The sequence below is a fragment of the Haematobia irritans genome, chromosome 1, assembly GCF_050003625.1.
Source record: "Haematobia irritans isolate KBUSLIRL chromosome 1, ASM5000362v1, whole genome shotgun sequence".
Taxonomy (NCBI): domain Eukaryota; kingdom Metazoa; phylum Arthropoda; class Insecta; order Diptera; family Muscidae; genus Haematobia; species Haematobia irritans.
In genome coordinates, this window is record NC_134397.1 from 280,173,361 (window position 1) to 280,189,896 (window position 16,536).

At 30.8% G+C, this 16,536-nt stretch overlaps 1 protein-coding gene across 1 annotated transcript in view; it reads left to right on the forward strand.

The window, feature by feature from the left end:
* The window catches only part of C15 (homeobox protein C15), a 46,697-nt gene extending 31,521 nt beyond the window's left edge, over nt 1-15,176 (forward strand). The window contains exon 4 of the mRNA XM_075297510.1: nt 13,989-15,176. Within this exon, the coding sequence (XP_075153625.1) occupies nt 13,989-14,190 (202 nt within the window). The 3' untranslated portion in view covers nt 14,191-15,176. The remainder of the gene's footprint in view (nt 1-13,988) is intronic.
* Nucleotides 15,177-16,536: the final 1,360 nt, after the last annotated feature.

Here is a 16,536-nt window from a genome sequence, read left to right on the forward strand (position 1 = left end):
TTCCTTTCAACGAAAAGCAAATGAGAAACGAACTTTGTTTGTCTAAAATTTCGTTTGGGAGGAAAGAATTATTTTTTTGCGTGTAGAAACCTACGGAACTTACAATAAATTTTATGTAGCTCTTTTAGGCTTTAACTGTGAGTTAACAAAAAGTACATTTAATATATGTTTTTTCTTGCTTAATTTTAACTGAAAAAAAATCTTACAATTAAGTTCCTAACTGACATGTCAGTATAAAGTCTAGATTATATACCCGTCCTTTATTCTGTTTAAAAGTTGTTAGCTATCTTAACTCTGACGGATCTTCATGAAAATGTTGGTTTGGTTTTTGTTGGTTAAACAAAATTTGATTCCGGGTAAATATTTTAATAAGATTGACCACTATTAAAATTATTAAATTAATTATAACATAATCTTCATATCCTACATTGAAGAAAAATTTTCTTTTCTGAAGAACGAAGTTTTAGACAAGCAAAGTTTTCTTTTGACGCTAAAGAATTTTCTTTAAAGGTAAATAAAAAGAATTAGAGACAATCGTTGAATCGCATATCATAAATTTGAGTTTGTTTGGTCTAAAAGAAAATACTTTATAAGAAATTTCCTTTGTCAACAATTTCGTCTGGGTGAATTAAAATTGTATCTCCTCGTCGTGCGGTTGAAGTTTGAGGCTAATAAAATTCATATGGGTCTAATTTAATCTATGTACCAGGCTGGTTGAATTAACACTTCATCTGTTACAAGTAACTGCCATTTATTCTGTAAACATCGAAGGAAGGTTTTTTTATTTCTTGGTTAATTCAATTGCTCAACTTCTGGAAAGATAATACTGAACGTAGTGTATAAGAAGTTGGATTAAATGTTAGCGTAATGAGTCTTTATGGGATTCTACATTTTATACTTATTCCCCTGCTATTCCAAAGTGTCACTGACTGTCTTACAAGTTGGAATTGAATACTAAATGTCCATGTCTGTTAAGCAAGCCTGGCAAATGATTGATGGCTCTTATTGTTACAATTTTTTCAAATGCTCTAAATAAAGAAATGAAGACAAATACCTAAACACTTTACATCCCTTTCCCTGAACTTATTTGGACCGAAGAACAAAGACGAAAACTTAAAGCACCTCGACAAATTGCTCGTATAAATTAAAAGCGAACTTGTTCATATGTTTCTTGTCTTATCGAATACAAGGAAACATACGTTCATCTACTTAGGAAGAATTTGTTCATAAATATTCATGGCGTTTATTTTTTTTTCTGCTCAATATTCATTAATTGCGTGTTAGAATAAAACAACAAAATGGAGGAACATGTAGCGAGAAACATTAAACAATAATAAAACGGACCCCTCTACACAAGCATAGTGATTGAATAAAAACCAAATTATCGGTGGTAATAAAACACAAAGATATTGCAGATTTATATGGAGGCCATTACAATAATTAAATTAAATAGCATGTAGTCATTTTCATAACAACAATAAAGATAAAATTATAAAAGCCAAGAGCATTAACAACCACTACAACCAAGAGCACCAAATAATGATGATAAACTTTAATTAATCACCAACAAAGCTCACAAATATACAGCAACATTAATTTTTAATGATCAAGTGTAACCATTAAATTACTATCAAAATAAGACAGCGCTTACATGCCATTTATTTGTAATATTTTACAATCAAAAACCTATAAATATATGAAGTTCTAGTGGAATAAAATTGACTCTGAAATGGAAAATGGAATTAAATAATGAAAATAATTTTTACAATAATATTTAAACTTTATGGCTGATTTTCCATTGAAAGTACAAACAGTGATAAATTGAATTGAACTTCCATTGAAAATTAGTATTTAAAATAGAAAGGGAGCAGGACTTGCAGAAAATAATCAAAAAAACACAAAATATATCTTATTTATTTTATTTGTTATAAATGTCTCTTATTTGAACAATTTCCCATGAAAAACAAATTTGTCTTCTCCGGTCGGCTTCATACCACAACACGAATATAAATCTTTTCCACAACTTCCAATTTCCTTGGGTCGTTTGGTTAGTCGTAATTAAAGAGCAAATGCTCAATATATACTTAACAATTTAATTAACTAAAACATCTATTTGTCTATGTCTGCTTGGCTACCAAATCCGGTTTCAGAGGAAGTTTCATATTAATTGCCATATGTGTTAGGTAATTTATCTTCCGATACGACCAGGACATACGGAAGTGCTGAAACTCTTATGTTCACAATACACTCACACTATTTGCTATGAGCAGCTTAATTAAAAATTTATTTAACTTGTTGGCTTTTATATATGATAAACTTTTCACTCCTCCTTCTGTTTTTCTAAGTGAAAAATAATAATACGTAAAACCTTTATAAATCTTAAGGATAACTTTTTCAACCACAAAGGGTTTCTTGGTAAATCATAAAATTTTTAGAAAATATAAGGATATAAATATAAGGACATTTAAATAGGGGAAACAATTATCAACGAAAAGTTGTAATATCTAATAGAAAAATACGGATAAATAAGATAACGACATACATGTTTTGAGCCAAATATGCACAATATTGGAAGTTATTTTAAAAAGATTATTTCGCTTACAAAATGCACTCATGTTTTTCGGAGCTAATAAACAATTTTAAATACATAATTTTATGGATTTTTAATCAGGGGATTCTTTCTTTTGGTGTTAAAAATGTTCTTCAAAAACTAATAAAGTTCAGCACAATCGTTGAATCGTTTGTCCCAAATACGTGTTGAATTGTTCGCTAAGATAATACTATATAAGAAAAGGGAATATCTTGTGTGCTTTTTTTATTGATTTTAAAGGAAAGTTTTTGGCGTCAAAAAAAATGTTCGTTCCTCAGAAAAGAAATTGTTCTTTCAGTGTAATCAGATTCTCTACTAATCAGTTTTAACAATTTAAAGCACAGGTTAAAAGTGGATTTGAGTGATTTGCGCTTATTACCAAAGTTATGCCTAAAGCCAAATTAACTCTATTTTTAGTTCACGGAATTATAATGACAATTTCTTCGTTGAAGCTACGAGAGTTTTTTTTAATAAGTGAAAAAAATATTTGTCGAAAAATATTTACTTATTTTTGTAATAGCGGCGATCGTAATATACTAATTAGGCTCGAAATATGCACTGCAAAAACAGGAAAGAAATTTTTAGTTAATCAGGAAAGAAATTTTTAGTTAATTAAAAAAATAAATTAATTTTAGAAAATTTTAACTAAACTGTATTAGAAACGCAGATGTCACGCCGATTCAAAAAAAAAAAATAATTAATAATTTTCGACAACTCCAAGAAAATGTATTAGACAAAATTGTTTTTTTCAACTTATCAAAGGAAACTTCATAGTTTGAAGGAGCTCAAAATTGCAAAAATGTGCAATACGATGGACGCATTATTAGTACATTTTACCAATTTTAAGAAATTCTGACAATTGAAAATTAAAGAGGATTTTGGAAGTGCAATGTGAAAGAGCTACAAAATTAACCAAAATTTTCTAAAATTACATTTTAAATTTCCTTCCTGGTGGGTTCAATGTTGTTTGGGTGTACACCCAAAGAAAAAATACTTTTCTTCGGAACGAAATTTTAGACAAACGAAATTCCTATTTAATGTAAAGTATTTTCTGTAAGAGAAAATAGACTAGAATATATGGCAAACTATTCAACGAATGTCTTTGATATTATTATTTGTTTGTAAAGATTTTTTTTTAAGTGAAAGAAAAATTTGTTTGTTCCTCAGAAAAGAACGAATTGTATTGTATTTCTTATTACAAATAAAATGTAAACCAAGTAGAAAGCATTCACAAAAAAAATATTTCTTTTATTTTTTAATGCGTTTCGCGATATATTATTTATTTACATATATCACGTAAAACACTCGAAAGCTTTATATTTATTAATCACTGCATTTTTTATTTTTAAACGTTTTTCTTCTTGTTTCGGTCGATCAAGGATCGACTTTGCCAAGTGTAGTTATTGGAATCAAAGGTTTGCCCAATAGAGACAATTTAGAATTCATTCTGGCCAGTATACAATACAATTATATTGTTGGTATATCATTAAAAAAAATAATCATAGACTAATATATAATCCTATTTATTATCCCCACATTGAAAGAAAAAAAACTAAATTAAACTATAAACCTAATTTTACAATGTTGCGGTGTCTAAAACATAGTGACTCAAACACATACCTGGCAACATTAAATAGATCATTTACTTATGCTAAATTCACAGTTTCACATCCAGTTATTACAACAAATCACCATAGCTGGCAACCCACTTAATTGGAAATGTATTTATATTTTAAATTTAAATCAAACATAGAGCAACCCTTATTTGACATGAAATCATTTACAGTGATATTTTATTTATTTTTATGATTCTTCACCATAATCTCAACTACACAGCTATGCCAATACAGCCTAGGAAAAATAAACGAGAGTAGCTTTAAGTTAATCATAATGTCTTAAGTACTCATGAAAAGTATATTAAATATTTATACTGCCTCCTTCTCCCCATCCAACCCACACAACCAGCTATATCGTTGCTTATTCTCACACTCTCGCTTGTACATCGGTCTCGTTTCGTTGCATTCTTTGCTCTATGAACCAAAGATGAGTTTGCGCAGAAAGAGTAAAACTATAAAAGCATTCGAGACATAAAGCATAACGAAAAGAGCCATAACAATTATCACGGAGGGTGGTGGCGGTGGTTGGTGGTGAATCAGGCCATATTGAAAATCTCGCTTAGCCGTCTGCAAGTCTGCGACGATAGATATTTCTACCCTTGCTAGAGAACAATGTGAGGGTGGAGGAGGTTATATTGTTGCCCCAAAAGTTTTCCATTTATCTTAAACATAATTTTTAGTACGATTACAGTAATGGCTCCGCGCTCTGGGGGTTGGGAAGAGATGATGTAAAAGTTTCTGCTGCTACAAAAGTATTTAGTGAAATTAGTTTTCATAATGTTGTCATTGAGATTTCTCATACATGCCACATTTACATAAATTGTATGTATGTGACCTATTCGTACATACATATGTGGGATATATGGAATATTTGTAGCAATGTGTGTGTACCCTGGGTTAATTATGCATGCATTCATTTATGTGTGCGATGATAAATGCGATGAGTTTGTAGATGTGAATGTGGGAATATGAAAATGAATATCAAATTTCCTGAAATTGATTTAATTTTGGTTTTCATTAAGTTCATCTCTGACTATAATGGTGATGGTGGTATCATCACTGATGTAGGATTAGATAGTGACAGCTATATAAATGACATTTATGCAGCATTCTATTTCGAAACACAAGCCTATTTAAGAGAAATTTTAGTTTTTAAATACTAAATCGCTAAAAACACGCAATTTTCTTTATTTACATAGGAAGTACATGAGCAAAACAATGTTCACTTGACTTATTAACAGACTTTTTAAAGTCGACTTTGACAAAAAATAGTCCCAAAAATAAATATAAAGTAAATATGCACAGAGAAAATTTGACTATACCTTGTTATTGAAAATAGAATAGAATCTAACCTAACAACTGCTCAAGTAATCGTGAATCGACCACACGCACACGCAGAGAAGGATTATGATCACCTCAAGCATATTTCAAGAGCAAAATGTTATTTTTGTATGGTGACCATGTAACATGTTTGTCACTAAAATGTTATTTTCTCGTCAAATATAACCTGCTTGCCGTAATCAGATACATGATTTGCGAGAAAATAACATGGTTGCGAAAACCATGTTACATGGTTACCACCCAAAAATACCATTTTGCTCTTAAAACATGTTTGAGGTGATCATATTCCTTCTCTGCGTGTGCGTGTGGTCGATTCACGATTACTTGAGCATTTGTTAGGTTAGATTCTATTCTATTTTCAATAACAATGTATAGTCAAATTTGCCCTGTGCATATTTACTTCATATTTTTATTTGTGGGACTATGTTTTGTCAAAGTCGACTTTAAAAAGTCTATTAATAAATCAAGTGAACATATGATCACTCCAAAAATGTTTCGAGATCATATGTTATACCTTTTCACGGGAACCGTATAACATATTTGGCGCAGACAGGGCTGTGGAGCCGGAGCCTGCTGGAGTCGAAGTCGTAAAGAATTGTGCTCAACTCCGACTATGGCAAAACAAAAATTTTAAAAACACTTAATATTTTTGTAACCAAACAAATATTTATGCAAATTAGATTCCATTAAGTTATTTAATCGATCAATGACCGTAATTTCGCTGCAACTTCCAACGAGGGAGATTAATATACACAGAAAAAAGTAAACTACTTTAAAAATAAACTCGTGCCAAAATTGAACTAAATTTTATTCCAAATTTTGAGATTCGTTAAATTAACGAAACATTTCCGACATTTTTTGGATTTTTAAATACCATTTACGAAATGTATATTTATCGAAAAGAAAAAATAAACTAAAAATAAAGAAAAAATCTTAGGCGCCAAATCATTCCCATTTTAACCACGCTGTAGTTCATTCTTACTATTTTTGAGGAGTGTACGAAAAACTTCATCTGTTTTAGTTAGAATTGAACTAACTTGTAGGTAATTGAAATTTTGCTGCCATTTAGTTCATAAAATTTTTCAGGTATACTTGGAATAAAGAACAAATCGTTGCGCTGGGGAAAATTTCTTACTTACAAAATTTTAAAAATAAACCAAAAAAAAAAACAAAATAAAATTTTTGCAATAAATATCAGTTCATTTAGCATCAGTATTTTTCCAGCCTGACAGTTTCATGCGATTTGACAGAACTTGGGATCCCGAAATAAATATTTCCAAATAAGGCTCCTGTCGTTCCAGACTTTGATGTAGCCTTGCATAAACCGGTCCTTAATTTGACTAAAATTTGGATCCTAGGTTTATTTTGGAGCCATAAAATAAAACACCCATATATAGACTGATAAAAATATTGTCATGATTTCTTGCCTTAAAATCCAAATGCAAATTTTGATTAGCATAGAAGAAGCATTTTTCTGATTTAAAAATTTTCCTTGTCCAAAAGTCGATAAACTTTTCAATGAAGTCGTTTTGTCCTTCTGGTTATGTCATTCGACTTACAAATGTGTATCTTTCCATGAAAATTTTGTTTGACTAAGGTCAACCTGGCGTTGGATCTATTCCATACAATTTTTGGTGGGATTTGATGAATATATATATGTGTCATGACGCACAATTTGTTTTTTTTTTTGTAGGTTTACTGTAAAAATCAAATCGAATTAAGAAAGAACAAACTTTTCTGTAATAGAAATCAATTCATTTTTTAACATAACGAATAATGTTCATTCGTCTTTTTTTTTAATTTAGCTATTAGTTTTAAATGTATTGGTGAAATACGAGCACACGCAAAGAAAAAAAAACGTTTGGAAAACGTGTACCGAAAACGTTTTTCTTTTGTTAGAGTTTTTTGAATTGCTTCGAAAATTTTAAATTTTATCACCAAAAAAATTCGTTTGTTACAAAATTTTTATTTTTTTTTCAATAAAAAAAGTTATTTTTGATACAACAACACAGTCCATTTCGTTTATATCAAACACTGTTCTTTTCTGACTTTAGGTCTTCAATAAGCCACATTTTACAGTTCAAAATTTAATATATTTCAATGCAATGTTGAACATTTTTTCGGAATCTTCCGAATATATCTGGAATATATGTAAACAAAAAAAAACTTTGGTCGAAGCAGGGATCGAACCCACGATCCTTGGCATGCAAGTCGGACGTAGCAACCACTGCTCCACGGTTCCAAACTAAATGTTTGTTTCTGTTAAATAAACTTTGTTTATTCGGTTCGTGGGCGCCGCAAGCTATGTTATATAAATATAACTTATATGGATATTTATCTATTGATGACCATAACAGGTACATAGCTCAGTGGTTAGTGTGTTGGCTTACAAAGTGCATGGTCCGCGGTTCGATTCTCCGTCCAGGCGAAAGGTAAAAAAATTTTAAAAATTTATAAAATCGTATAATTTCTTCTACATTGTTAGTATAACAGGAAAAGGTGTTAAGAACTTAAAAATCTCGTGGATGTGAGGAAGATGTGAGGGAAAATGCAATTAGCAAGAAAACAATGTTTTTTTTTTTTGAGTTTGTCTTTATGAAATTGTTTTTACATCCTGGAAAAGAATAAACATTTATCACAAAAAGTATATACTTTTCTTCTAAATACACTTCCTTACAGTGAAAAGCAAATGAGAAACGAACTTTGTTTGTCTAAAATTTCAGTTGGGAGGAAAGAATTATATTTTTGCGTGCATAACTAAGTGGTATTGATCTCCAATTCTATTGTACTATAGATATAGGATTTTGTAGAAATCCTATAAGTTAACAATAAACAAAGCGCTGAAATATATATTCACTCTTGCCAATTAAAAGTTCAGTGATTTATAAGTACCATAAAACTTTGTAATTTCATACAATGTTGGATGTCCCAGGTAAAAGAGCAATTCAATTTACAAATTTACCTCAACCCTACCACAGCACACCACACAATTTTATTACTTCTTCTGGCTGCCGTTCTATATATGCTGGTCACCGTCGATACAAATACAGTACAGATTTTCTTTTTAAATTTATTTGGAAAATTGGTTGTTGTTGCTGTTGTTTTTTTTCTTTTTAGTTTATTATTTAATCACGCTTGGTTCGACATGAATTATTGCATGTGGATAACAACTCTCAAAACAAATGAATTAAATTCATATGCATATGGCTTAAATGCGTCCATGTCGGAATGTGTGTGTGCGTGGCCACTCACACACTCTCATATGTTGGAAAAACAAACATTGAAATCCTTGTGTATGCGTGCTTAAGTTTATATCAGCGAACGTTTACTTGAGGCAAACGGACATAAACTCAGTCCATATTCAATAACTTTACGACCATTTACCCAAAAAAGAAAGATAAACCACCAATGTGAGAGAGATTTTCCTTTTTTGGTGATTGTTTCTGGGTTTTACCCAAGCTCAAATTGATATAAAATAAAAAAAAAAACAAAAGTTCAGTCTATAAATATATAAATAAACTGAAAAAGTTTATTTCACCCATAAAACCCATAAACTATGTATGGCTTCAGATTGAGTTTGCATAAAATTAATTAAAATAAACAAAGAGTCTAAGTTGATTTCGATATTTCAAAGATACAATATTTCATTTTAGACAATTTGGAAAAGACATTCTAAGTGATTGATTTTATTCGCTCCACGTGAAATTAGTTGATAATGTCCCGAACTCAAAATCGAATCCCATAGATCTGAAATAAGAATTTTACCAAAACTTATCTCTTGCCCTTGCGTATACAAATAATTTCAAGTAAACAAAGGATTTATAAACATCTTCTCGCCTTTGTGAAGCAATCCTAATATATTTGGACATTGTTATTGTACCAGTAGCTGGTTTCAAATGTTCCTCTATGTTATATGTAGATAATAAAGCCGCCAAGTCGCGCCACCGATTTTAGTCGCCTCCGATTAAATCGGGTGTGTTGACTAAGAATAAGCCGCCGATTACTCGTAATCAATATACATTCCTTAAAAGCTGAAAAAGGCTACACATTTTTCCCATTTCCTGCGAAAAAAAATCTATCTTTATCCCAAAGTAATTCTGTACTACGCGCAGAGAGGCAAAATCGCAAAAAATGGAGATTAATTGAAAAATATTTTTTTTTTTTTTGAAAAATACTTAGTATCCAATTAAAGTATATAAAATTCTACATCACTACTGAAAATTTCAATGTCATATGTTGTTTACTTGTCAAGCTGCATTGTGTTAAAATTAAGTAATTTTTGAGCTATTGGTGCAAAGTAGTGTTTTTTTGAAATTCGGTGTATTTCGGAGCTTAATACATAGTATTTCGCAATCCAAAAGTAATATTTTCACTATGGAATCTTCAACCTCAGGTATTTTTGCATTGCCCTACAAACATTTTGTAAACAAAAAATGCGTATAAATATTTTGAAAAAATATTTTAAAATGTGTCAAAATTTTGGCTATTTTCAAAATATTCTTGGATATCTAAATATGAATGGGGTCACTTGGCATTAGAATATTGATGTTTTAATAAACTATAATTCATAGGCTTTCATATTAAGTAATAAAATGTTGCGCGTTTTTGCGCGATTTTTTTTTTACTAAATTAACTGTGAAAATAGTCACTCAAGCAAAAAACACTTGTTATTGTCTTTTGTTAGCTTTATCTTCGTTTTCTTTGTTATAATTGTTGTTTTTATATATCGTTAGCAACTGTATGTTACAATCATAAGAGTATTTGTTATTGTGCGTTATGTGTTGTGTATTGAAATGTGAAAACGTCAAACGTGTTGGAAAAGATGTAAAACTTGTAATTTGGTTCCTGGGTTGCCCGAAGCAAAGATTTTAAGAACTACAGAAAACATTTTTCTCGCAAATGTAGTCGATAGGATTGCCATCGAGACATATTAAATAGGTTCCTATTTCGTTAAGATCCAATCCTATTTGGTAAATCAAAGTGCCAAAAAAATTCCACCAACATCCAAATTCAGTGGTAGATCTAATTGTTTCGCCTTCAGTTTTGACGAACGTGGCACCAGAAGGCACAAATCATGAAACAGATGACGACGATGATTATATGGAGGGCAATGCATTGGAGTTTGATAACTTTACGCATATATTTTAAAATAGCAGGTCAGAAATATATGTCTTATAATATAAAACGATATATATAAAAAATTATGTATAAACTTTTTTCATACTTTGTAGATATGATGAAACAAGCTATTTTTATAACAATGTTAATATCTGCATCGGGTCCCGAGTGTAGTTACATATATGATGCAACAATCCCCCTTTCGTCAACGTTATTATAATAAAAATAAATTGATTGCTATGTGAAATTTTATTAATTTTTCCAAAAAAAAATCAGACTGAGCCAGAAAAGGGGACGTGGCACCGCCCCAGCAAAAAAAGCGTAGCCAAAAAAGCAATAAAAATATTCTTTTTGGATCCGGAAGTGGTGCATAATTGACGCAGAAGCGATGATTTTAACATGGACTTGTCATAGGACGGAAGTCCTCCATTTCAACAGCCGTTGCACTGAATTTGCATCACTTCTTTAGGTGTAATCCAAATTCAGTGTTTTGGATGTAAATTAAAAAAACTTTGATATTTTGTCAAATAAATAATTTTTATATTTTTTTTATAATTTTTAATGGATTCTAACGCTTGTCTGAAAAGTTTGACCTCAAATATTTTCAAAAATTCACATTTTTTTCAGATTGAATTTAGCATTTTTTTCGACAAAATTTAAATGATTTGTACCATTTTATGAATTCTTAGTCTGTTTTTAACCTATTTGAAACACAAAAAATTCAAATTACCCATTAAAAGTACGTACAAATCAAATTATAAAAAAATTGAATTAAAAGAACTTCCTGGGTAGTTAAAATAAAGAACATCAATGGGAGTGCATCTTCTGGAAGTGCTTTTAAAGTTGTGCCTTTGGAAGAACTTCCAATTTTTTTTTTTGCTGGGGCCCTATTCCACCTTGGATGTAATTCGTACTGTACGATCAACATATTGGTATATATTTCACATTCATACCTCTGATAGTTCATGAGATATATCCATTCTAAGTTTGAATGGGCGGTACCACGCCCAATCATAACCAAGTATAGCCAAGGACTATTACCAGATCAAAAATACAACATGACAGTCATGACAATCGGTCCATTACTATGGCCGCTAAAGCTATTTTTAATAGTGGAAGTGGCACCGCCCACTTTTCCGAAAGATGAGTAGCCTATGTCACTCAGTGATAACGTAGCATTGTAATAGTGAAAGAATTTTTAAAATCGGATAAGTAGTTTAATTAAACACCATTTTTTGCGATTTTGCCCCAATGTGCTACGGTTACAAGTAAATTATCAAAAAATTATGCTCACCAGATTTCATACGTAAATTTTATTTTAAGATTGATAGTACTACGATTTATCTCATAGCGGTTCGGGTACACTAAACGTGATATTTTAATGGATAATTCACCGACGCCTAGTAAACATATTTGCATCGACTCAGCTGTCAAGCCGCCATTGGAAAGATTTGTGTGTCAGCCTCCGCCGACAAAAATTGGTCGCCTTCATTTTCTGGTTCAATGTTGCGTTTCAAATGTAAATATCCGTTTTTTAGAAATTTGTAAACCCCATAAACCATTTTTACAATTACCATATATTGCTCAATTTTTATTAATGAAATTTGTTTTTATATATATAGTATATTTTTTCTTTATCTTCTCATGTTTTAAAGACTTTTCGTAAAATCGAACGTAAATTTGTTTTGGATATTCGTTCAACTGGATATTCGCTTAATGGGGTATAAGTTCAAAACAAGTTTTCCCTTTCATATTTGTACATGATTTTCACATCATATAAATATGCTAACTTATATATACCACATTAAAACAAATCCTTGTTGAAGTCTTCAAGATGTTGAAGATGAATATTCAATCTGCAACACTGGACTTTTGTATCCTAAATTACATTCTTTATTTTGCAACTCACATTTCTATTAATTGCTTTATTTATATATTGTACGTAAAAATATTCTATATTTGCCCAAAATTTCCTCCAACAACCGAGGAAAAGTGATTTAGATAAAGTATTTGCAATTGCTTAAGTGACTTACAATATTCTATAAATTGTGGCCTTTTTAAAATTTATATGATCATAAATTTCAATCAGGAGTGTTAATAGCTTAACTTAAAAAGGTTATTATGGAAACACAATTTCTGCCAGGCAATCTAAGAAGAAAACCATTTTAATAATAAATTTCATAAAGTGTTTACAAACCAGATGCTACTCCTATTCTGTTCCATCTTACACCTTGGAGATTAACTGCGAAAACTTGCCTCATTGGTAAAAAGATGCAAGTGAAGTGGTTGTTGATCTCAAAAGCCTCCCTTGTGGGACTTTGGACTAAGATGATAATTAAAATCACTTCTGTCCCAGTCGAAGCCACACAAGGAGAAGCCATTTCACTTTGCCATTATCTCTGGGTTGATGTATTTTTTTTTTTTTTGCTTCTATTTGTCTTAGGGTATTATTAGGTAATATTTAAAAGATAATCATCGTTTATAACAGGACACTTAACTCCATCCACTTGTTTGATAGATGACCATTTTAGCAGAGGCTAATAACCATTAGAACAATTACAATTTTAATGTCTATGATGATAAAGTGAATTTTGTTGAACAGTTCATCTTGAGTACATTCCATAAAAGTTTCCCAATTAAACAGAAAATAAGAAGAATAGCAAAAGAAAATAATTACATGGTCAAAATGCATTAAAATTATATTCGTTATTCCATTCCAGAAAATTAAGATTATTATTATTTATTTAGAAACATAAATGTATTATAGTTGAACAGCACCATAGTGAGATATTTTTTTTTAAAGGGTGGTCAAGAACAGCTATCGTAATAGCATTAGGTTTGGTAAGACAGCCCGTTATAGCAAACCCACTTAGATTACTCAGTCCAATGTTGTACCACAAATGGTGAACTTCTCTCTTATCAATGTGTGCCGCTCGATTCTATGTTTAGCTCAATAGCCGAGTCCGAATGGCGTAATAACATTAGCGTTATATTTAAAACGCCCTCTTAAGGTTTGTTCACAGCCGGTACTCGACCTCCATTAGTCAAGGTATATCGGCGGACTTTAGTTCTCCCGGAACATACGAAGTAGTTCCAAACATTGATTATACACTCTGCGGAATACGTACATAGTCCAAGTCATCTACTTTATTGAAATTTCGGATATAGTACAAACGAATTATAATGTGGAAACCCATTTACTTCTTATGAGTGTTGTATTATAACAATCGTACGATTATTTAGGGTTACAAATAATATTTATGCATTGTTTACTTTATCGGAAACCAAACTAATCCATATCCCATCGTTTATGTTAATTTCAGACGCCAAACTGCCGAAGAACGTGAAGCTGAACGACAAGCAGCAAATCGCCTAATGTTATCCCTGCAAGCAGAGGCCATTAGTAAAGGCTTTGCACCCCCACCATCGGCGCCCTTATCCTCGCAGCCAGTTAATGGAGCTCCACTGGCAGCATTGCATGGTCTTCAACCGTGGGCTGAAGCGCCGCATGCAGCCGGGTGTTAAATCCCCACATCACCCAATGTCAGGCCCATGTTAAACTACGTTGTGATAAATAAACAAACAAATACCAATCCCATGTAAATAATCTAAAGAAGCTCGATGGAGGTGTACACCTACAAAATGGGTTTCTTTATACACTGATAGAAAAACGAACAAGTCGTTGTATTAACGATCTACGAACAAATTTTAATCAATGTAACATAATGTCATTTTTTTTTTGTATGTTTATGTACATCAATTTAAAGTTTCGTCGACTCAATTTTAAGGTCGTTTTCTTTGTGTTCGTAAGCATGGAATATGAATGATATCAATGAAGTCTTGTAGATTTTTATTCTAGCTTAGTTCTGTACAAAATAAAAGATAAACAACAAATAAAAAATAAAGTTAATTATATATTATAATGCTTACTGATATTAATAACAAAAATACCATAATAATTATTTAGATATACATGTGCATTGATTAGGTGTCACTTTTCGTAGTGAATGTTAAGTGCAAATTTGTAAATATTAATTTTAAACACTACTAAGTTAAAATGGCTTTTCTTCGAAACACCATCGTATTCGTACAGTTGTAGTAAAACGAAATATTAAGTAAACCCTGCCTCAACACCATAGCTGGCCATAATTGGCTATTAACAAATGTAAATTTTCCAAAATTTGAATAAAACCGAAACATTGTATACGCTCCCACCCAAAATAGCATTGCACTTTATCTCAATTCTTTGCGTAAAATCTAAATAAAAATATATAAGACCGGAAAAAGAAAATCTGCAAATGAAAAACGATTGTGTGGAAAATTAACAGAATTAATTAACAAAAACCCGTTAATTAGAATTAAGTCATTATCACGATCGCGATGATGTTAGCTACAAAAACAAATTCTTTATAATTTGCTTGTAATGTAAAAACAAACGAAAAAAAAAACTTGCTTAAAAATTTCAACATGGAAAAAAGAAACAAAAACAAAATATACAATAGAAAATTAAAAAAAAATATTCAGTTTGTTTTATTTTAGGTACTGGGATTTGGGTATTATTTTCCCATGGCTATTAAACAATTTTGTCATATTAGACTTGAACTATTTTCTTGTCGAGAAAAATGGGCACTTCTCAGCACGCAACTATGTCTAACCGGGCAAATATTTCCAAATATTTCCCACGAGTTTTACAAAATTTGCAGGAAGTTAATATCATGTCTTTGATTGTTCCAAGTTCGCTTGTATAATGTTGGATTATTTGTGGTAAAGTAAAAGACACTTTACATATTTGCTGAATGAACATGAAAGATAAATTAAAGAAACAAAAAGATAATTTAAAGAACAAAGTGTTTGAACTTAGGTCTCAGCATTGAAATCGAATATAAAGAATTTCAGCGAAATATGCCAAAGAAGGGTTTTGACGAAAGGCTTACGATGTTTATTGGAGCATCGTTAGTTTCGTGGAACTTGATCAAGGCCGTAGCCAGGATTTTAATTCGGGGGGGGGGGGTCAACTTAAAAAAAAATATTCATATAATCTCATGTGTAGAAAATTTTATTTATGCATAGGTATGTATACAATATTTTTACAATATTAAATTGAGCCGACGGGCTTTTTGGGCAGCAAATAAATCAATGACTTCTTCAGTCGGCGATGAACCGACATTAATGCCAATCCATTGAGCCTACTCTCGCTAGTCGAATTTCTAAGATACGTCTTTAATCTCTTCATTGTTGAAAATGAAAGTTCGGATGAGTACGTAGTAACTGCAGGGATAGAAAATTCAGTACTATAGTACTTTTTTTCAATACTTTTTCACCCCGGTCAGTACCGTAGTACCCCCGCGAATGATTTAGTACCTTTTGTGTAGACATTTTTGAGTCGATATCAGATTTATGGTACAATAGCTTTGACAAAATATTTTAATATTTTGAGAAAGTCTTTATCAACCTTATTTGCTAATAGTCTTTTACAAATATGGCAAAACAGACATGTTCATGTGGGAAGAAAATCTCGATTTTGTAAAAGACATAGTCAAAAACAGGATTTTATTGATCTTCAAGAATTTTTTAGTCGAAAAAAGAATGCGATTCTATATTATCGATTTTTTATTTCGGTAGAAAATTTTGTCAAAATTTTATTTCAATTGAAAATTTTGTAAAAAATTTATTTCTATAGAAAATTTTTGCAAAATTTTATTTATATAGAAAATTTTGTCAAAATTTTATTTATATAGAAAATGTTGTCAAAATTTTATTTTCTTTAAAATTTAGTCTCTTGACAATAATTTTCCAGTGAAATTTTTGTAAAAAGTACCTTTCCGCTCAAAAAATACCTTTTTTGTACTTTCTTAAAAATTGTATTTTCCA